The sequence below is a fragment of the Halichoerus grypus genome, chromosome X (assembly GCF_964656455.1).
Source record: "Halichoerus grypus chromosome X, mHalGry1.hap1.1, whole genome shotgun sequence".
NCBI classification, from domain to species: Eukaryota; Metazoa; Chordata; class Mammalia; order Carnivora; family Phocidae; genus Halichoerus; species Halichoerus grypus.
The window spans coordinates 80,909,883-80,931,737 of record NC_135727.1 but is presented as its reverse complement, the minus strand read 5'-3'; the positions used below and the strand labels follow the sequence as shown (position 1 = coordinate 80,931,737).

Sequence of the window (21,855 nt, the reverse complement as noted above, 5' to 3'; positions counted from 1 at the left end):
GCATTTTGCTGTGTGCAAGGGTGAGCGCCCTGCAGCTGAGTCCCAAACCATTTTCTGTGTGAGACTCAGGCCCCGGAAGAAAGCAGAACACGACTCCCCACTTGTTTCATGAAGCTAGCACTGCGGCCCCACTTTTGCATGGAAGTCTAATCGCTAGCATTCTAACTCGGAGAAACAACACTAGAGAAACCGTGCTTTAGGTACCGTCGACCTCTGTGTGGGAGGAAGCAGTTTAGGGTGTACTGTGGGTGAGAGCCTGAGGACGGGTTCCATTTCGGAAAATCGGGGGAGGGACAGGCCGGTACACAAGGCAGCTCTCCGCTCACACCATGGTTATGGGGCTAGTACCGTTGCCCCGGGTGTGCGTGCAGGCTTAAAGACAACCACCGAACTCGAAGGAAAAACTTGGTAGAGAATCCATGCTTCAGCTAAAACAGCCACTCCAGAGGGTGGAAGCATTTTGTTGTGTGCGTGCGTGAGAGCCCTGCAAGGGAGTCCAAAGCTTTTTGCGAGTGAGACTCAGGCCCCAGCAGAAGGCAGAACACGACTCCCCCTGTGTTTCATCAAGCTAGCACTGCGGCCCCACTTTTGCCTGGAAGCCTAATCGCTAGCGTTCAAACTCCAAGAAACAACAGTGTAGAGAAAGCGTGCTTTAGCTACCGTCGACCTCCCTGTGTGAGAAAGCAGTTTACGCTGCACTGTGGGTGAGAGCCTGGGGACAGGTTCCATAGGTAAAATCGAGGGAGAGACAGGCCAGTGCAGAAGGCAGCTGTCAACTCACCTGTTGTTTACGAGGCTAGTGCAGTTGCCCCGGGTGTGCCTGCAGGCCTAAAGCCAAGCACCTAAGTCGAAGGAACAACTCTGTAGAGAATTCCTGCTTCAGCGAACATAGGCATTCCTGAGGCTGGAAGCATTTTGCTGTGTGCCTGCGTGAGAGAAGTGCAATGGAGTCCCAAACCATTTTCCGTGTGAGACTCAGGCCCCGGGAGAAGGGAGGACACGCCTCCCCACTTGTTTCATGAAGTTAGCACTGCGGCCCCACTTTTGCATGGAAGTCTAATCGCTAGCGTTGTAACTCGGAGAAACAACACTGTAGAGAAACCGTGCTTTAGCTACCGTCGACCTCTGTGGGAGGAAGCAGTATAGGGTGGACTGTGGGTGAGAGCCTGGGGACGGGTTCCATTTCGTAAAATCGGGGGAGAGACAGGCCGGTACACAAGGCAGCCCTCCACTCATACCATGGCTATGGGGCTAGTACCGTTACCCCGGGTGTGCGTGCAGGCTTAAAGACAACCACCTAACTCGAAGGAAAAACTTGGTAGAGAATCCATGCTTCAGCTAAAACAGCCACTCCAGAGGGTGGGGAAGCATTTTGTTGTGTGCGTGCGTGAGAGCCCTGCAAGGGAGTCCAGAGCTTTTTGCGAGTGAGACTCAGGCCCCAGCAGAAGGCAGAACACGACTCCCCCTGTGTTTCATCAAGCTAGCACTGCGGCCCCACTTTCGCATGGAAGTCTAATCGCTAGCGTTCTAACTCGAAGAAACAACAGGGTAGAGAAATCGTGCTTTAGCTACCATCCACGTCTCTGAGGGAGGAAGCAGTTTCCAGGCTACCGTGGGTGAGAGCCTGGGGAACGGGTTCCTTACGTGAGACCGAGGGAGAAGAAGTCCGGGCCAGAAGGCACCTCTCGACTCAGCTCTTGTTACCTGAAGCTAACACTACCGCTCCATGTGTGCATAGGAATGCCAAGTGCTCCACACTGATTTGGCAGAAAGAAGCCGGTCAAGAATCCCAGCTTCAGCTCATTCGCCTCTCCACAGGGTGGCAGCATTTTCAACTCTGCTTGAGTGCAAACCTGGGGAAGGAGTCCCAGCAGAATTCCGAGGGAGAAATAAGCATGGGCAGGAGGCAGCTCTCGACTCAACTCTTGTTTCGGGAAACTAGATCGGCTCTCCCGTGTGTGTGTGTGTAGTCCTAAGTGTCATCCACCCAACGCAAAGGAACAAAAGTGCAGAGGACCCGTGCCTCAGCAAAGATCGCCCTTCCTGAGCGTGCACTTCATCTATTGTGTGTTTTTGTGAAAGCATGAGAAATGGAACCTAAACGTAACTCGGAGTGAGAAGCAGGCCTGGAAGGAAGGCTGCTGTGGACTCACCTCTTGTTTGAGGAGATTAGCACTGCTGTACCCTGTGTGCCTGGATGCCTAGTTACCAGGCTACTAACACCAAGAATCAATGCTCTAGAGTTACTGCGCTTGAGTTAACGTTGCCGTTCCTGAAGCCAGGGGAATTTGACAGTGCTCGTGTATGAGAGCCCGGGGAAAGGGTCCCATACGTGAAATGGAGTGAGAAACAGGCCGGAGCGGAAGGCAGCTCTCAACTCACCTCTTGTTTATGAGGCTGGTACCCTTGCCCCGGGTGTGCCTGCAGGCCTAAAGCCAACCACCTAACTCAGAGGAACAACTCTGTAGAGAATTCCTGCTTCGGCTAAAGTAGCCATGCCGGAGGGTGGACGCATTTTGCTGTGTGCATGCGTGAGCGCACTGCAAGTGAGTCCAGAACCATTTTCCGTGTGGGACTCAGGCCCCGGCAGAAGGCAGAACACGACTCCCCACTTGTTTCCTGAGGCTAGCACTGCGGCCCCACTTTTGCATGGAAGTCTAATAGCAAGCGTTCTTTTTTGTTTTTATTAAATGTTTTTATTGTTATGTTAATCCCCATACATTACATCGGTAGTTTTAGATATAGTGTTCCATGATTCATTGTTTGTGCATAACACCCAGTGCTCCATGCAGAACGTGCCCTCCTCAATACCCATCACCAGGCTAACCCATCCTCCCACCCCCCTCCCCTCTAGAACCCTCAGTTTGTTTTTCAGAGTCCATCGTCTCTCATGGTTCTTCTCCCCCTCCGATTTCTCCCCCTTCATTCTTCCCCTCCTGCTACTTTCTTCTTCTTCTTTTTTTCTTTCTTAACATATATTGCATTATTTGTTTCAGAGGTACAGATCTGAGATTCAACAGTCTTGCACAATTCACAGCGCTTACCAGAACACATACCCTCCCCAGTGTCCGTCACCCAGTCACCCCATCCCTCCCACCCCACCCCCCACTCCAGCAACCCTCAGTTTGTTTCCTGAGATTAAGAATTCCTCATATCAGTGAGGTCATATGATACATGTCTTTCTCTGTTTGACTTATTTCGCTCAGCATAATACCCTCCAGTTCCATCCACGTCATTGCAAATGGCAAGATCTCATTCCTTTTGATGGCTGCATAATATTCCATTGTATATATATATATATATATATATATATATATATATATATATATAGCACATCTTCTTTATCCATTCATCTGTTGATGGACATCTTGGCTCTTTCCACAGTTTGGCTATTGTGGACATTAATAGCAAGCGTTCTAACTCGGAGAAACAACACTGAAGAGACCCGGGAAGAAGCAGTTTAGGGTGTACTGTGGGTGAGAGCCTGGGGACGGGTTCCGTTTCGTAAAATCGAGGGAGAGACAGGCCGGAGAGAAGGCAGCTCTCAACTCACACCATGGTTATGGGGCTAGTACCGTTGCCCCGGGTGTGTGTGCAGGCTTAATGAAAACCGCCTAACTCGAAGGAAAAACTCGGTGGCGAATCCATGCTTCAGCTAAAACAGCCGCTCCTGAGGGTGGAAGCATTTTGGTGTGTGCGTGCATGAGAGCCCTGCAAGGGAGTCCAAAGCTTTTTGCGAGTGAGACTCAGGCCCCAGCAGAAGGCAGAACACGACTCCCCCCGTGTTTCATCAAGCTAGCACTGCGGCCCCACTTTTGCATGGAAGTCTCATCACTAGCGTTCTAACTCAAAGAAACAACAGTGTAGAGAAATCGTGCTTTAGTTACTGTCGACCTCCACGCAGAGGAAGCAGTATACAGGGTACCGTGGGTGAGAGCCTGGGGAACGGTTTCCATACGTGAAACCGAGGGAGAAACCGTTCCGGGCAGAAGGCACCTCTGGACTCAGATCTTGCTACCTGAAGCTAACACTACTGCTCCATGTGTGCTTGGAATGCTCCGTGCTCAACACTGCCTTGGAAGGAACGAGCCTGTAAAGAATCCCAGCTGCAGCTCATTCGCCTACCAGGCTACTAAGGCCACGAAGCAATGGTGTATAGTTACTGCCCTTTATGTAACATTGCCGTTCCTGAAGACGGAGGAATTTTACAGTGCTCCTGTAGGAGAGACCGGGAAAGGGTCCCATACGTGAAATGGAGTGAGCAACAGGCCGGTGTGGAAGGGAGCTCTAAACTCACCTCTTGTTTCTGATGCTAGTACCCTTGCCCCGGGGGTGCCTGCAGGCCTAAAGCCAACCACCTAACTCAAGGGAACAACTCCTTAGAGAATTCCTGCTTCGGCTAAAAGAGCCATGCCTGAGGGTGGACGCATTTTGCTGTGTGCAAGGGTGAGCGCCCTGCAGCTGAGTCCCAAACCATTTTCTGTGTGAGACTCAGGCCCCGGAAGAAAGCAGAACACGACTCCCCACTTGTTTCATGAAGCTAGCACTGCGGCCCCACTTTTGCATGGAAGTCTAATCGCTAGCATTCTAACTCGGAGAAACAACACTAGAGAAACCGTGCTTTAGGTACCGTCGACCTCTGTGTGGGAGGAAGCAGTTTAGGGTGTACTGTGGGTGAGAGCCTGAGGACGGGTTCCATTTCGGAAAATCGGGGGAGGGACAGGCCGGTACACAAGGCAGCTCTCCGCTCACACCATGGTTATGGGGCTAGTACCGTTGCCCCGGGTGTGCGTGCAGGCTTAAAGACAACCACCGAACTCGAAGGAAAAACTTGGTAGAGAATCCATGCTTCAGCTAAAACAGCCACTCCAGAGGGTGGAAGCATTTTGTTGTGTGCGTGCGTGAGAGCCCTGCAAGGGAGTCCAAAGCTTTTTGCGAGTGAGACTCAGGCCCCAGCAGAAGGCAGAACACGACTCCCCCTGTGTTTCATCAAGCTAGCACTGCGGCCCCACTTTTGCCTGGAAGCCTAATCGCTAGCGTTCAAACTCCAAGAAACAACAGTGTAGAGAAAGCGTGCTTTAGCTACCGTCGACCTCCCTGTGTGAGAAAGCAGTTTACGCTGCACTGTGGGTGAGAGCCTGGGGACAGGTTCCATAGGTAAAATCGAGGGAGAGACAGGCCAGTGCAGAAGGCAGCTGTCAACTCACCTGTTGTTTACGAGGCTAGTGCAGTTGCCCCGGGTGTGCCTGCAGGCCTAAAGCCAAGCACCTAAGTCGAAGGAACAACTCTGTAGAGAATTCCTGCTTCAGCGAACATAGGCATTCCTGAGGCTGGAAGCATTTTGCTGTGTGCCTGCGTGAGAGAAGTGCAATGGAGTCCCAAACCATTTTCCGTGTGAGACTCAGGCCCCGGGAGAAGGGAGGACACGCCTCCCCACTTGTTTCATGAAGTTAGCACTGCGGCCCCACTTTTGCATGGAAGTCTAATCGCTAGCGTTGTAACTCGGAGAAACAACACTGTAGAGAAACCGTGCTTTAGCTACCGTCGACCTCTGTGGGAGGAAGCAGTATAGGGTGGACTGTGGGTGAGAGCCTGGGGACGGGTTCCATTTCGTAAAATCGGGGGAGAGACAGGCCGGTACACAAGGCAGCCCTCCACTCATACCATGGCTATGGGGCTAGTACCGTTACCCCGGGTGTGCGTGCAGGCTTAAAGACAACCACCTAACTCGAAGGAAAAACTTGGTAGAGAATCCATGCTTCAGCTAAAACAGCCACTCCAGAGGGTGGGGAAGCATTTTGTTGTGTGCGTGCGTGAGAGCCCTGCAAGGGAGTCCAGAGCTTTTTGCGAGTGAGACTCAGGCCCCAGCAGAAGGCAGAACACGACTCCCCCTGTGTTTCATCAAGCTAGCACTGCGGCCCCACTTTCGCATGGAAGTCTAATCGCTAGCGTTCTAACTCGAAGAAACAACAGGGTAGAGAAATCGTGCTTTAGCTACCATCCACGTCTCTGAGGGAGGAAGCAGTTTCCAGGCTACCGTGGGTGAGAGCCTGGGGAACGGGTTCCTTACGTGAGACCGAGGGAGAAGAAGTCCGGGCCAGAAGGCACCTCTCGACTCAGCTCTTGTTACCTGAAGCTAACACTACCGCTCCATGTGTGCATAGGAATGCCAAGTGCTCCACACTGATTTGGCAGAAAGAAGCCGGTCAAGAATCCCAGCTTCAGCTCATTCGCCTCTCCACAGGGTGGCAGCATTTTCAACTCTGCTTGAGTGCAAACCTGGGGAAGGAGTCCCAGCAGAATTCCGAGGGAGAAATAAGCATGGGCAGGAGGCAGCTCTCGACTCAACTCTTGTTTCGGGAAACTAGATCGGCTCTCCCGTGTGTGTGTGTGTAGTCCTAAGTGTCATCCACCCAACGCAAAGGAACAAAAGTGCAGAGGACCCGTGCCTCAGCAAAGATCGCCCTTCCTGAGCGTGCACTTCATCTATTGTGTGTTTTTGTGAAAGCATGAGAAATGGAACCTAAACGTAACTCGGAGTGAGAAGCAGGCCTGGAAGGAAGGCTGCTGTGGACTCACCTCTTGTTTGAGGAGATTAGCACTGCTGTACCCTGTGTGCCTGGATGCCTAGTTACCAGGCTACTAACACCAAGAATCAATGCTCTAGAGTTACTGCGCTTGAGTTAACGTTGCCGTTCCTGAAGCCAGGGGAATTTGACAGTGCTCGTGTATGAGAGCCCGGGGAAAGGGTCCCATACGTGAAATGGAGTGAGAAACAGGCCGGAGCGGAAGGCAGCTCTCAACTCACCTCTTGTTTATGAGGCTGGTACCCTTGCCCCGGGTGTGCCTGCAGGCCTAAAGCCAACCACCTAACTCAGAGGAACAACTCTGTAGAGAATTCCTGCTTCGGCTAAAGTAGCCATGCCGGAGGGTGGACGCATTTTGCTGTGTGCATGCGTGAGCGCACTGCAAGTGAGTCCAGAACCATTTTCCGTGTGGGACTCAGGCCCCGGCAGAAGGCAGAACACGACTCCCCACTTGTTTCCTGAGGCTAGCACTGCGGCCCCACTTTTGCATGGAAGTCTAATAGCAAGCGTTCTTTTTTGTTTTTATTAAATGTTTTTATTGTTATGTTAATCCCCATACATTACATCGGTAGTTTTAGATATAGTGTTCCATGATTCATTGTTTGTGCATAACACCCAGTGCTCCATGCAGAACGTGCCCTCCTCAATACCCATCACCAGGCTAACCCATCCTCCCACCCCCCTCCCCTCTAGAACCCTCAGTTTGTTTTTCAGAGTCCATCGTCTCTCATGGTTCTTCTCCCCCTCCGATTTCTCCCCCTTCATTCTTCCCCTCCTGCTACTTTCTTCTTCTTCTTTTTTTCTTTCTTAACATATATTGCATTATTTGTTTCAGAGGTACAGATCTGAGATTCAACAGTCTTGCACAATTCACAGCGCTTACCAGAACACATACCCTCCCCAGTGTCCGTCACCCAGTCACCCCATCCCTCCCACCCCACCCCCCACTCCAGCAACCCTCAGTTTGTTTCCTGAGATTAAGAATTCCTCATATCAGTGAGGTCATATGATACATGTCTTTCTCTGTTTGACTTATTTCGCTCAGCATAATACCCTCCAGTTCCATCCACGTCATTGCAAATGGCAAGATCTCATTCCTTTTGATGGCTGCATAATATTCCATTGTATATATATATATATATATAGCACATCTTCTTTATCCATTCATCTGTTGATGGACATCTTGGCTCTTTCCACAGTTTGGCTATTGTGGACATTAATAGCAAGCGTTCTAACTCGGAGAAACAACACTGAAGAGACCCGGGAAGAAGCAGTTTAGGGTGTACTGTGGGTGAGAGCCTGGGGACGGGTTCCGTTTCGTAAAATCGAGGGAGAGACAGGCCGGAGAGAAGGCAGCTCTCAACTCACACCATGGTTATGGGGCTAGTACCGTTGCCCCGGGTGTGTGTGCAGGCTTAATGAAAACCGCCTAACTCGAAGGAAAAACTCGGTGGCGAATCCATGCTTCAGCTAAAACAGCCGCTCCTGAGGGTGGAAGCATTTTGGTGTGTGCGTGCATGAGAGCCCTGCAAGGGAGTCCAAAGCTTTTTGCGAGTGAGACTCAGGCCCCAGCAGAAGGCAGAACACGACTCCCCATGTGTTTCATCAAGCTAGCACGGCAGCCCCACTTTTGCATGGAAGGCTAATAGCTAGCGTTCTAACTCGAAGAAACAACACTCATAACAAGGTATTATTATTATCCCTATTTTACACATGAGAGAAGTGAGACACAGAAAAATTAAATAAATTGCCCAAGGTTACTAAGATAATACATGTTGAAGCTGGGATTTCACCTTGAGCAGACTGGCTCTAGAGCTTGTGATCTTAATTACTATGGTATGTCATATACCAGAAGTATGTTACACTTGTTATAAACAAATAAGTCTAAGCATAAATCTGGCTAATGATTAAGTTAAGATTCAATGATGCTACTTTAGGGTGGGGAAGGCATATAGTGATGTTTGGGGTGCTAAACTAATTAGAAAACATTGTTTAAAGGTATAACAAGAAACACACAGATATGCACATGAAAAACATAACCTGTCTTAGGTCAGAGAGATGGTTCAAATAAATGATACCCAAAGTATAGTCCGTGGGCCATCTGCAACACCTAAGAGCTTTTCAGAAATTTAAAATCTAGGGCGCCTGGGTGGCTCAAAGGGTTAAGCGTCTACCTTCAGCTCAGGTCGTGATCTCAGGGTCTTGGGATCCAGCCCTGAATCAGGATCTTTGCTCAGTAGGGAGTCTGCTTCTTCTTCTCTCTCTGCTCCTCCCCCTTGCTCAGTGCTCACTCTCTCTTTCTATCTCACTCTCTCAAATAAATAAATCCTTAAAATACTAAAAATCTTAGAAATGAGACTCTGCATTTTTAACAGGCACCCAGGTTCTTAGGCCACACTTTATGGGTAGCAAGGTTTTAAATTGCTTCAGGATGCTTATCAACTAGGCTCAGAAAATGAGCAGAGACTAACCTACCTAAAAATATTGAGAAAAAAAATGTAGTTTTAAATGACTAAGATGACCACAGTCAATAACTTGAGGGACAAAGAGTCATATGATTCAATCTATGATAAAAAAAACATAGAATAGATTCTTTGAAGAAAAGGTTTCAGAGCAATTTGACTGTTACTTTAAATTTCAAGAAACTACCATATTAGCATGTAAACACAACTCTTTAAGACCCTTTGATATTTCTTCTTGTAAACATACCCATGTTTCTTTCTGGGCTGCACCAGAAGCCTCTACATATGTCAGATGGGTTGCAGTAAGATATAGAATCCCATTAGCAGGCTTCTTACACACATGACGATCCAGTAATTTCACATTTTCTACCTGTTATTTGGGGAAAAAATACTGATTAAGTTATTGACTCACTGCCTCCTGCGATTAAAGTTGGATAATTCAAAGCAAGATAAATGCTCTTAATTTGCTACAAAACTTCTTTGAGGCTTTCTAGTAGCAAGGTAGCAAACTAGTATGGTCTGTATTTCCTAAATCAGCCCTGGAGAAACTATAAAAGTGAGAGGGGAAACATGGATTCTAGGAAAGATTAAAATTCTAGATGATGTTACCATGACGGGGTAGGTGTGAAAGGAAGATAAATGAAACATAAGAGCCTGCAAAGGTAGATATGTTGTTGAAAGAAGTTGCAGTTATTGTATGGGTAAAACTCAATAGGGGTGAATAACATGAGGTCAGATCTTAAGTTAAAGGGTAAGAAAATATATAATTTTCTATAAAACAGGAGAAAACTTGATCTATCTTATAGAAAGCAAAAAGGAAAAAAAAATACACACAAAAAAAACAAAAAATATCATAAATGAAAAGTAAAAAGTGAAATGCCACCTACACTTGTGGTGAGCAAAGCATAACATATATAGTTGTTGAATCACTAAGTTGCACACCTCAAACTAATGAAACTGCATGTGTCAACAATACTAAAATAAAAAAATAATAATAAAAGACAACTTCACAATAAATGTACATGAATTAAACTTACCAATTAAAGACAGACTTACAGGGGTGCCTGGGGGGTGCAGTTGGTTAAGTGTGTGTCTTCAGCTCAGGTCATAATCTCAGGGTCATGGGATTGAGCCCCATTTTGGGCTCCCAGCTCAGTGGGGAGTCTGCTTCTCCCTCTGCCCCTCTCCCTGCTCCTGCACATGCTCACATGCATGCACACTCTCTTTCTCTCTCTCAAATTAATAAATAAAATCTTTAAAAAAATAAAGAGAGGGGGGAAAGATGGCGGAGGAGTAGGGGACCCTATTTCAACTGGTCCCCGGAATTGAGCTGGATATCTACCAGACCACTCTGAGCACCCATGAAACCAGCCTGAGATGTAAGAAGATCTGGATCTCTACAAACAGAATATCACAGGTGGTTGGTTTTGAGGTACAAAGTGGAGAGCCGTGATTCTGTGGGCAGATACCGGAGGATAAATGGCAGCAAGAGGGTGCCTGGCCGTGGGGATCCTACACCGCTGGTGAGTGACAGCCTCACGTGCTGCTGACGGGGCAAAGACTCGCAGACCCGTAGCAGCGGGGAAAGGACTTTCAGGCAGCCCCCGGGGTGGAAACCCAGAGCACTGGGGTCACGCCTGCAAAGTGCAGCCCCCTGGACGGAAACCCGGAGCGCTGGGGTCACGCGCGTGCGAGCTGGGAACAGCTGGCGGTTTTAGAAGCACAAAGGGCAGAGACATGCTCCAACCTGGAGGCAGGACTAGGGGCACTGCGGAGGGTGCACAATCCAGGACACTGCAGTTTATAGCAGCACGGATAGAAACGGAGACGGTGTGGCCTGGAGAGCTCCCTGAAGAACAGACTGCGGTCTCTCTGCTCTGAGGCAGAGGGTTGGAAACGGTCTCTTCTGCTCTGACTCCTGGAAGAGACGCAGAAAGCTGCCAGGGAGGGGGCGGAGCAAGATGGCAGAGGAGTAGGAGACCTGGATTTCTTCTGGTCTCAGGAATTCAGCTGGATAGGGATCAAACCATTCTGAACACCTACAAACTCAAAAGGAGATCGAAGAAAAGAATAGCAACAACTCTCTGAACAGAAAAGCGACCACATTCTGGAAGGTAGGACGTGTGGAGAAGTGAATCCCAGGTGATATTCGGGAGGATAGACGGCGGGGGAGGGGGCCTCTGTCGGCCACTTTTGGCAAGTGATAGAGCTGCGGAGCACAAAATCAGAACTTTTAGAAGTGTGCTCCGCTGTGGGACGTCGCTCCAGTGGCTAAGCGGGGGGTGGAACCCTCGCGGGACAGTGTGGTCTCAGGACCCTCGGGGTCACAGAAAGACCAGGGGTGCCTGACTGTGGAAGAGCTCCCAGGTATTGGAGCGGGGAAGCCGGCTGCAGAGACGGAGCTGAGGAGCGGGCTCTCAGCTCGGGGTTGCCATAAACCGTAATCCGCAGCACAGTCGGGCCACTGCTCCTCCAGCAGGGACCCAACAAGCGGCAGATCCGGGGAGACTCCCCCGGGAGGAGCGGCGCAGGAGTGCACCGCAAGTATCTGCTGGGTTTGGAGACTCCACACAGGAACGGGTGCCAGAGATAGAAACGCGCGGTCACAGGCCGGGGGAGCACAGAGTGTGGCCGGAGACCAGGGAGACAGGAGTGACTGAACACTTTTCTCTGGGGGCGCACTGAGGAGCGGGGCCCCGAGTTCTCGGCTCCTCTGGGGTGGAGACTGGGAAGCCGCCATTTTCACTCTCGGCCTCTGGAGCTGTACGGAAAGCTTGCAGGGAACAAAAGCTCCCGAGAGCAAATCTGAGCAGATTACTTAGCCTGGACCTGGCAAGGGCAGGGCAATTCCACCTCCGGCAAAGACATTTGGGAACCATGGAAACAGGCCCCTCCCCCAGAAGATCAGCGAGAACAGCCAGCCAAGACCAAGTTTACCCATCAATGAGAACGGCAGAACTCCAGTGCTAGGGGAATACTGCACATAGAATCCATGGCTTTTTTAGAATCCATGATTCTTTAGTCTTTCAAAGTTAATTTTTTTTTTTTGTACTTAGAAAAAAATTTTTTATTTAATTCAATTCTTTATTCTCCCTACTTTTAAAATGTGGCATATCTCAATCTTTATAAAAATTTGGATATAAATCAGCCTGAAAAAAATTTAACCATTTTTCAATGTCATTAAACATGTCTGGTAAAACTTTCTGATTACTAAGTTCTATCAACTTGTTTTTCTTTAATCTTTCCCCCCCAATATATTAATGAAGAAGTAAGCCACTAAAAGACATTTCGTTTTGATAACAGAGGGTGGCCATTATTAATTATTTCCCTTACTCTTCCCTATTTATTATTCCATAGATTCTACTAAATACTTAAACCTTCAGCTAGAGTTCCTTTATTAAAAGAACTAGATTCAACAACAGCCTTTAAATGAAGTTTCATTTCAATGAATTTCATTTCAATTTCCCTTCACTGAAATCATCTTTCACATCAAATTTTAAAATACCACAAATATTTTACAAGTTTGAATAAAACATTTCTCCACCTTCTTAAGAGATTCCTCACCTCCTAAATAGAAATCACAGGGGCAGTAATGCCATCAAAGATCACATATAAAGTGGTAGTGACAATCAACAGCAGAATAATCTATTAATGTTCTCATAACACTAGTTTAGTGATATTAACATTTTAACCAGAGCTGCATGTGTTCTGAAGCTAGCATAATTTTTTAAAGAGCCAGTAAAAAAAAAAAATCTCAAAGCAAATTATATAATTTGTAAGCAAAATGTACTTTCTTTCTAGGAAAGTACATTCTTGGGTGAAAGAGAATACCCCTTTGTCACTGTAATGCACTGTAAAAAAGCTTTGGGGCCTGACCATTTGGATTTTGGCTCTCCCACTTGCTAAGTAGATAGGGTTCAAGTCACTTGGCCCTACCCATAAAATGGGGATGATGCTCTATCTTTAAAGGATTATTGTGAGAATTTAATAATGATGTATATAAAGGACCCAGCAGACAGAACTAATTAAAATGTAACTACAGTTGACCCTTGAACAACAAGGGAGTTAGAGATACCAACCTGCTACGCAGTCAAAAATCCATCTATAACTTTGACTCCCCAAAAACTTAATTACTAATGACCTACTGTTGACTGGTAGCCTTACTAATAACATAGTCAGTTAACATATATTTTACATGTTATATGTATTTTATATTGTATTCTTACAATAAAGCTAGGGAGAAGAAAATGTTACTAAGAAAATCATAAGAAAGAGAAAATACATTTACAGTACTGGACTATATTTATTAAAAAAAAAATCTATGTATAAATGGACCCACACGATTCAAATTGGAGTTGTTCAAGGGTCAACCGTAATTTAATTATTTCCTAGAAGCCACAAGAAAGAATTGTAACATTTATTTTCTGGGTGGACCTCATGAGTTTCTTTTCAAAGGCAATTTAAAAATCTCCTTGAGAAGGAGAGCCATGCGTATTTCTATTAATACTAACAATATTTGGCTGATAATGTAAAAATAATCACACTACACACGTAAAAATAAATGGTAGATCTTAATATCTCAAAAGCAAAGTAAGATGAAGTAGGTTTCTGTAAGTAAGAATGTCAAATCCACAATTCCCTAATATATATAAAGAAATATACATGCTAATACATGAAGACATTTTATTATTTTGCTATATAACATATTAGTAAATATACTCAATTGCATTTTCTCAAATGGCAAATGAGACACAAGATGACATCTTTTTAATTCCTAAAAACCTCAGTATCATCTGTCTTTTGGAGGATCCAGGTTCCTACGACGTCTATGATACTGTCCACGAGGATACCAACGGTGCTTAGTAGTAAAGAACATTTTGCTAAGTTGTTCTATCATGGGTCCTTGCTCGAATTGCTCATTTTTTTCTTCTAATCTGGTTTTCAGCACTTGGTCATGTGTTTCTTCATTATTATGCACAGGATCTGGCCGAGGTATAGGTTTTGTATGTTCATATGGAATGTCCACAGAAGGGTGGTAGCATACTATTGTCCTGCCATCCGATGTCAAAGCAAGCTCTACTTTGCAATTATAGTCATCTGGTAGAGAAGAATACGTAGATTTATGACAAACACAATATAAAGCTCCGTTTTGAATTGGAAATAAATGTTTCCAGATAGCTCTGTTTGATATCGCCCATTTTACTGCTGCTAACGCCATGGTGAATCAAGATGCTTATTAGGTGGTGAGAAAGAAGATGATTTGAAGAGAAACTGATTTTAAAATCTTCTTGCAGGTATACCTATTTTCATCCCTGACAGCCGCTCACCGCGAGCCCGCCATTTTACCTGCTCAAAGTTAATTTTTTTTTAACTGTCCTTTTTTTTTGAATTTTTCTTTTTCCCTTTTTCAACCACCATCTTATCAATCCCTTTTATAAAAATCATTTCTATTTTTCATTTTTAGAGTCATATTCTATCCTTTCATAGTAGTTACCTACATTTTTGGCATATATATATATAAGTTGTTCTCTCCTTAAAATTTTGAGATAGTTTCTTCTAACAGATCAAAATATACCCTAAATCTCTAGTGTATGGTTCTTTTCTGCCTGATCACATTCTCTCCCTTTTTTTTCCTTTTTTTTTTCTAAATCCTCTTCTTTCTTTTTTCAAACAACTTCTTATCTATTCCTTTCATAAAATTTTTTATAATTTTCATCTTTACAGTCATATTCCATCCCTTCATCATATCAACCCTTATTTTTGTACATATATAAGTTTTTCTTTCTTTAAAATTTTGAGAGGCACTTTCTTCTAACGGAGAAAAATACACCCAAAATCTAGTGTGGGGCACTCATCTATGTACCAGCCTGATCATATTTGATGATATTCTGTTTTTGTTTTATTCTGTTTTTGTTAGTTTTTATATTTATCTTTTCCTTTCTTTTTCTTTTCTCTCTCTTTCCCTTTCTTTTCCCCCTGCTTTGGGTCTTTTCTGATTTGTTTAAAGTAGAATTTCTGGGGACGTTGTTCCCCTGTTAGCATTTTGTTCTCTCATCAACCCATTCTCCTCTTGACAAAATGACAAGATGGAAAAAATCACCTCAACAAAAAGAACAAGAGGTAATACCGACTGCCAGGGACCTACTCAATATGGACATTAGTACGATGTTGGATCTAGAGTTCAGAATCATCACTTTAAAGATACTAGCTGGGCTCGAAAAAAGCATGGAAGTTATGAGAGAAACCCTTTCTGGAGAAATAAAAGAACTAAAATCTAATCAAGTCGAAATCAAAAAGGCTATTAATGAGGTGCAATCAAATATGGGGGTGCTAACTGCTAGGATAAATGAGGCAGAAGAGTGAATCAGTGATATAAAAGACCAAATGATGGAAAATAAAGAAGCTGAGAAAAAGAGAGATAAACAACTACTAGATCACGAGGGCAGAATTCGAGAGGTGAGTGATATCATAAGACGAAACAACATTACAATAATTGGGATCCCGGAAGAAGAAGAAAGAGAGAGAGGGGCAGAAGGTGTATTGGAGCAAATTATAGCAGAGAACTTCCCTAATTTGGGGAAGGAAACAGGCATCAAAATCCAGGAAGCACAGAGAACCCCTCTCAAAATCAATAAAAATAGGTCAACACCCCGACATCTAATAGTAAAACTTACGAGTCTCAGAGACAAAGAGAAAATCCTGAAAGCAGCTCGGGAGAAGAGATATGTAACCTACAATGGTAGAAACATTAGATTGGCAACAGACCTATCCACAGAGACCTGGCAGGCCAGAAAGGACTGGCAGGACATATTCAGAACACTAAATGAGAAAAATATGCAGCCAAGAATACTATATCCAGCTAGGCTGTCATTGAAAATTGAAGGAGAGATAAAAAGCTTCCAGCTCAAACAAAAACTAAAGGAATTTGCAAACACAAAACCAGCCCTACAAGAAATATTGAAAGGGGTCCTCTAAGCAAAGAGAGAGCCTAAAAGCAACATAGACCAGAAAGGAACACAGACAATATACAGTAACAGTCACCTTACAGGCAATACAATGGCACTAAATTCATATCTTTCAATAGTTACCCTGAATGTAAATGGGCTAAATGCCCCAATCAAAAGACACAGGCTATCAGATTGGATTAAAAAACAAGACCCATCGATATGCTGTCTGCAAGAGACTTATTTTAGACCCAAAGACACCCCCAAATTGAAAGTGAGGGCGTGGAAAACCATTTACCATGCTAATGGACACCAAAAGAAAGCTGGGGTGGCAATCCTTATATCAGAAAATTAGATTTTAAACCAAAGACTATAATAAGAGATGAGGAAGGACAGTATATCCTACTTAAAGGGTCTATCCAACAAGAAGATCTAACAATTGTAAATATCTATGCCCCTAACATGGGAGCAGCCAATTATATAAGGCAATTAATAACAAAAGCAAAGAAACACAATGACAACAATACAATAATAGTGGGGGATATTAACACTCCCCTCACTGAAATGGACAAATCATCTAAGCAAAAGATCAACAAGGAAATAAAGACTTTAAATGACACACTAGACAAAATGGACTTCACAGATATATTCAGAACATTCCATCCCAAACCAACGGAATACAAATTTTTCTCTAGTGCCCATGGAACATTCTCCAGAATAGATCACATTCAGGTCTCAACTGGTACCAAAAGATTGGGATCATTCCCTGCATATTTTCAGACCACAATGCTTTGAAACTAAAACTCAATCACAAGAAGAAAGTCGGAAAGAACTCAAATACATGGAGGCTAAAGAACATCCTACTAAAGAATGAATGGGTCAACCAGGAAATTAGAGAAGAATTAAAAAACTTCATGGAAACCAATGAAAATGAAAACACAACTATTCAAAATCTTTGGGATGCAGCAAAGGCAGCCCTAAGAGGAAAGTATAGAGCAATACAAGCCTTTCTCAAGAAACAAGAAAGGTCTCAAGTACACAACCTAACCCTACACCTGAAGGAGCTGGAGAAAGAACAGCAAATAAAGCCTAAACCCAGCAGGAGAAGAGAAATAATAAATTTCAGAGCAGAAATCAATGAAATAGAAACTAAAAGAACAGTAGAACAGATCAACGAAACTAGGAGCTGGTTCTTTGAAAGAATTAGTAAGATTGATAAACCCCTGGCCAGACTTATCAAAAAGAAAAGAGAAATGACCCAAATCAACAAAATCATGAATGAAAGAGGAGAAATCACAACCAACACCAAAGAAATACAAACAATTATAAGAACATATTATGAGAAACTCTATGCCAGCAAATTAGATAACCTGGAAGAAATGGATGCTTTCCTAGAGATGTATCAACTACCAAAACTGAACCAGGAAGAAACAGAAAACCTGAACAGACCTATAACCACTAAGGAAATAGAAGCAGTCATCAGAAATCTCCCAACAAAAAAAAGCACAGGGCCAGATGGCTTCCGAGGGGAATTCTACCAAACGTTTAAAGAAGAATTAATACCTATTCTTCTGAAACTGTTCCAAAAAATAGAAATGGAAGGAAAACTTCCAAACTCATTTTATGAGGCCACCATTACCTTGATCCCCAAACCAGACAAAGACCCCTTCAAAAAGGAGAATTACAGACCAATATCCTTGATGAACATGGATGCAAAGATTCTCACCAAAATACTAGCCTATAGGATCCAACAATACATTAAAAGGATTATTCACCACGACCAAGTGGGATTCATCCCTGGGCTTCAAGGTTGGTTCAACATCCGCAAATCAATTAATGTGATACAATACATTAACAAAAGAAAGAACAAGAATCATATGATCCTCTCAATAGATGCAGAAAAAGCATTTGACAAAGTACAGCATCCTTTCTTGATCAAAACTCTTCAGAGTATAGGCATAGAGAGTACATACCTCAATATCATGAAAGCCATCTATGAAAAACGTACAGCAAATATCATTCTTAATGGGGAAAAACTGAGATCTTCCCCCTAAGGTCAGGAACACGGCAAGGATGTCCACTATCACCACTGTTATTCAACATAGTATTAGAAGTCCTATACACAGCAATCAGACAACAAAAAGAAATAAAAGGCATCTGAATCTGCAAAGAAGAAGTCAAACTCTCACTGTTTGCAGATGATATGATACTTTATGTGGAAAACCCAAAAGACTCCACCCCAAAACTGCTAGAACTCATACAGGAATTCAGTCAAGTGGCAGGATATAAAATCAATGCACAGAAATCAGTGGCATTCCTATACACCAACAACAAGACAGAAGAAAGAGAAATTAAGGAGTCGATCCCATTTACAATTGCACCCAAAACCATAAGATACCTAGGAATAAATCTCAACAAAGGGGCAAAGGATCTGTACTCAGAAAACTATAAAATACTCATGAAAGAAATGGAGGAAGACACACAGAAATGGAAAAACGTTCCATGCTCATGGATTGGAAGAACAAATATTGTGAAGATGTCAATGCTACTTAGAGCAATCTACATATACAGTGCAAGCCCCATCAAAATAACTCTTTTCAAAGAAATGGAACAAATAATCCTAAAATTTGTATGGAACCAGAAAAGACCCCGCATAGCCACAGGAATATTGAAAAAGAAAAGCAAAGCTGGCGGCATCACAATTCCAGACTTCCAGCTCTATTACAAAGCTGTCATCATCAAGACAGTATGGTACTGGCACAAAAACAGACACATAGGTCAATGGAACAGAATAGAGAGCCCAGAAATGGACCTTCAACTCTATGGTCAACTAATCTTTGACAAAGCAGGAAAGAGTGTCCAATGGAAAAAAGACAGTCTCTTGAACAAATGGTGTTGGGAAAATTGGACAGCCACATGCAGAAGAATGAAACTGGACCATTTCCTTACACCACACACAAAAGTAGACTCCAAATGGTTGAAAGACCTAAATGTGAGACAGGAGTCCATCAAAATCCTAAAGGAGAACACAGGCAGCAACCTCTTCGGCCTAAGCCGCAGCAACTTCCTCCTAGAAACATCGCCAAAGGCAAGGGAAGCAAGGGCAAAAATGAACTATTGGGACCTCATCAAGATAAAAAGCTTTTGCAAAGCAAAAGAAACACTCAACAAAACCAAAAGACAACCAACAGAATGGGAGAAGATATTTGCAAATGACATATCAGATAAAGGGCTAGTATCCAAAATCTATAAAGAACTTATCAAAGTCAACACCCAAAGAACAAAGAATCCAATCAAGAAATGGGCATAAGACATGAACAGACATTTTTCCAAATAAGACATGCAAATGACCAACAGACACATGAAAAAGTGCTCAACATCGCTCGGCATCAGGAAAATCCAAATCAAAACCTCAATGAGATACCACCTCACACCAGTCAGAATGGCTAAAATTAACATGTCAGGAAACGACAGATGTTGGCGGGGATGCGGAGAAAGGGGAACCCTCCTACACTGTTGGTGGGAATGCAAGCTGGTGCAGCCACTCTGGAAAACAGTATGGAGGTTCCTCAAAAAGTTGAAAATAGAGATACCATACGATCCAGCAATTGCACTACTGGGTATTTACCCCAAGGATACAAATATAGGGATCCGAAGGAGTACGTGCACCCCGATGTTTATAGCAGCAATGTCCACAATAGCCAAACTGTGGAAAGAGCCAACATGTCCATCGACAGATGAATGGATAAAGAAGATGTGGTATATATATACAATGGAATATTATCCAGCCATCAAAAGGAATGGGATCATGCCATTTCAAACAATGTGGATGGAACTGGAGGGTATTATGCTGAGGGAAATAAGTCAAACTGAGAAAGACATGTATCATATGACCTCAGGGATGTGAGGAATTCTTAATCTCAGGAAACAATCTGAGGGTGCTGGAGTGGGGGGTGGGATGGGAGGGATGGGGTGACTGGCTGATAGACACTGGGGACAGTATGTGCTCTGGTTAGCACTGTGAATTTTGCAAGACTGTTGAATCACAGATCTGTACCTCTGAAAAACATAATGCAATATATGTTAAGAAAAAAAAAAAGAAGATAGCAGGTGGGGAAGAATGAAGGGGGGGAATTGGAGGGGAAGAAAACCATGAGAGACGATGGACTCTGAAAAACAAACTGAGGGTTCTGCAGGGGAGGGGGTTGGGAGGATGGGTTAGCCCGGTGATGGGTATTAAAGAGGGCACGTTCTGCATGGAGCACAGGGTGTTATGCACAAACAATGAATAATGGAACACTACAACAAAAACTAATGTTGTAATGTATGGTGATTAACATAACAATAAAAAATTAAAAAAAAAAAAAAAAGAAAGAAAGGAAGGCACCAGGGACAGCCGCCAGAGAACAAAATCCCCAAAGACTGATTCCCGCTGAGCCCATCCCCAGCCACACGGGGGCAGGGCAACTCCGCCCAAACAGGCTTGCCTGAGTAACAGCCTGGCAGGCCCTTCCCGCAGAAGACAGGCTGGGAAAATGAGAGGCCAGCAACCCTAAGGTCCCAAGAAAACAGGTGCAACTTGCTTGGGTTCTGGTCAATAATTTGGACTCTATACATTCCCTCAAACACCCATCCACAGAATGACTAGGAGGAGGAGCCGCCAAAATAGAAAGACTCAGAGATTATGACTTATGCTGCAGATTTACAAATGGATGCAGAGATAACCAAGATGTCGGAGATGGAATTCAAGCTAGCAATTGTGAAGACAATGGCTAGAATGGAGAAATCAATTAATGGCAACCTAGAGTCTCTAAGGGCAGAAACTAAAGGAGAATTGGCAGAACTTAAAAATGCTATCAGTGAGATTCAATCCAATCTAGATAATCTAACAGCTAGGGTATCTGAGGCAGAAGAGCAAAAAAGAGACCTGGAAGACAATATAATAGATAAAAAGGGAAAAGAGGAGGCCAGGGAAAAACAACTCAGAATCCATGAAAATAGAATCAGAGAAATAAGTGACACAATGAAGCGTTCCAATGTCAGAATAATTGGAATCCCAGAAGGAGTGGAGAGAGAGGACTAGAAGATGTATTTGAGCAAATCGTAGATGAGAACCTCCCTAATCTGGGGAATGAAACAAACATTCGCATCCTAGAGGCAGAGAGGACCCCTCCTAAGATCAAGGAAAACAGGCCAGCACCCCGGCATGTAATAGTAAAACTTGCAAATCTTAGAACCAAGAAAACCATCTTCAGGGCAGTTAGGGGGAAGAGATTCCTTACGTACAGAGGGAGGAATATCAGAATAACGTCAGACCTATCCACAGAGACCTGGCAAGCCAGAAAGGCCTGGAAAGACATAGTCAGGGTACTAAATGAGAAGAACATGCACCCAAGAATAGTTTATCCAGCAAAGCTGTCATTTAGAATGGATGGAGAGATGCAGAGCTTCCATGACCGGTAGCAACTGAAAGAATATGTGACCACTAAGCCAGCTCTGCAAGAAATATTAAGGGGGGGGGGGTCTATAAAAGGAGAAAGACGCCAAGAGTGATATACAACAGAAATTTACAGGGACAATCTATGAAAACAACGTCTTCACAGGCAACATGATGACAATTAATTCATATCTTTCAATAATCATTCTCAATGGGAATGTCCTAAACACTCCCATAAAACGGCACAGGGTTGCAGATTGGATAAAAAGACAGGATCCATCCATATGCTGCCTACAAGAGACTCATTTTGAACCTAAAGGTACATCCAGACTGAAAATGAAGGGATGGAGATCCATCTTCCATGCCAGCGGACCTCAAAAGAAAGCTAGGGTAGCAATTCTTATATCATACAAATTATATTTTAA

General features: G+C 44.2%; 1 protein-coding gene and 1 long non-coding RNA gene across 2 annotated transcripts in view; both read right to left on the bottom strand.

Moving 5' to 3' along the window:
- The window catches only part of LOC144380344 (uncharacterized), a 387,567-nt gene that overhangs the window by 306,851 nt on the left and 58,861 nt on the right, over nucleotides 1-21,855 (bottom strand). The gene's annotated exons all lie outside the window — the stretch shown is intronic.
- LOC118536234 (large ribosomal subunit protein mL42) lies at nucleotides 12,480-14,416 on the bottom strand. Its single transcript, XM_036092957.2, has one exon. It carries the CDS (start codon nucleotides 14,265-14,267, stop codon nucleotides 13,839-13,841), a length of 429 nt encoding a protein of 142 aa, XP_035948850.1. The 5' UTR covers nucleotides 14,268-14,416; the 3' UTR covers nucleotides 12,480-13,838.

Coding starts and splice junctions, on each gene's coding strand:
- LOC118536234 (XM_036092957.2), bottom strand. CDS start 14,267: ATGGCGTTAGCAGCAGTAAAATGGGCGATATCAAACAGAGCTATCTGG.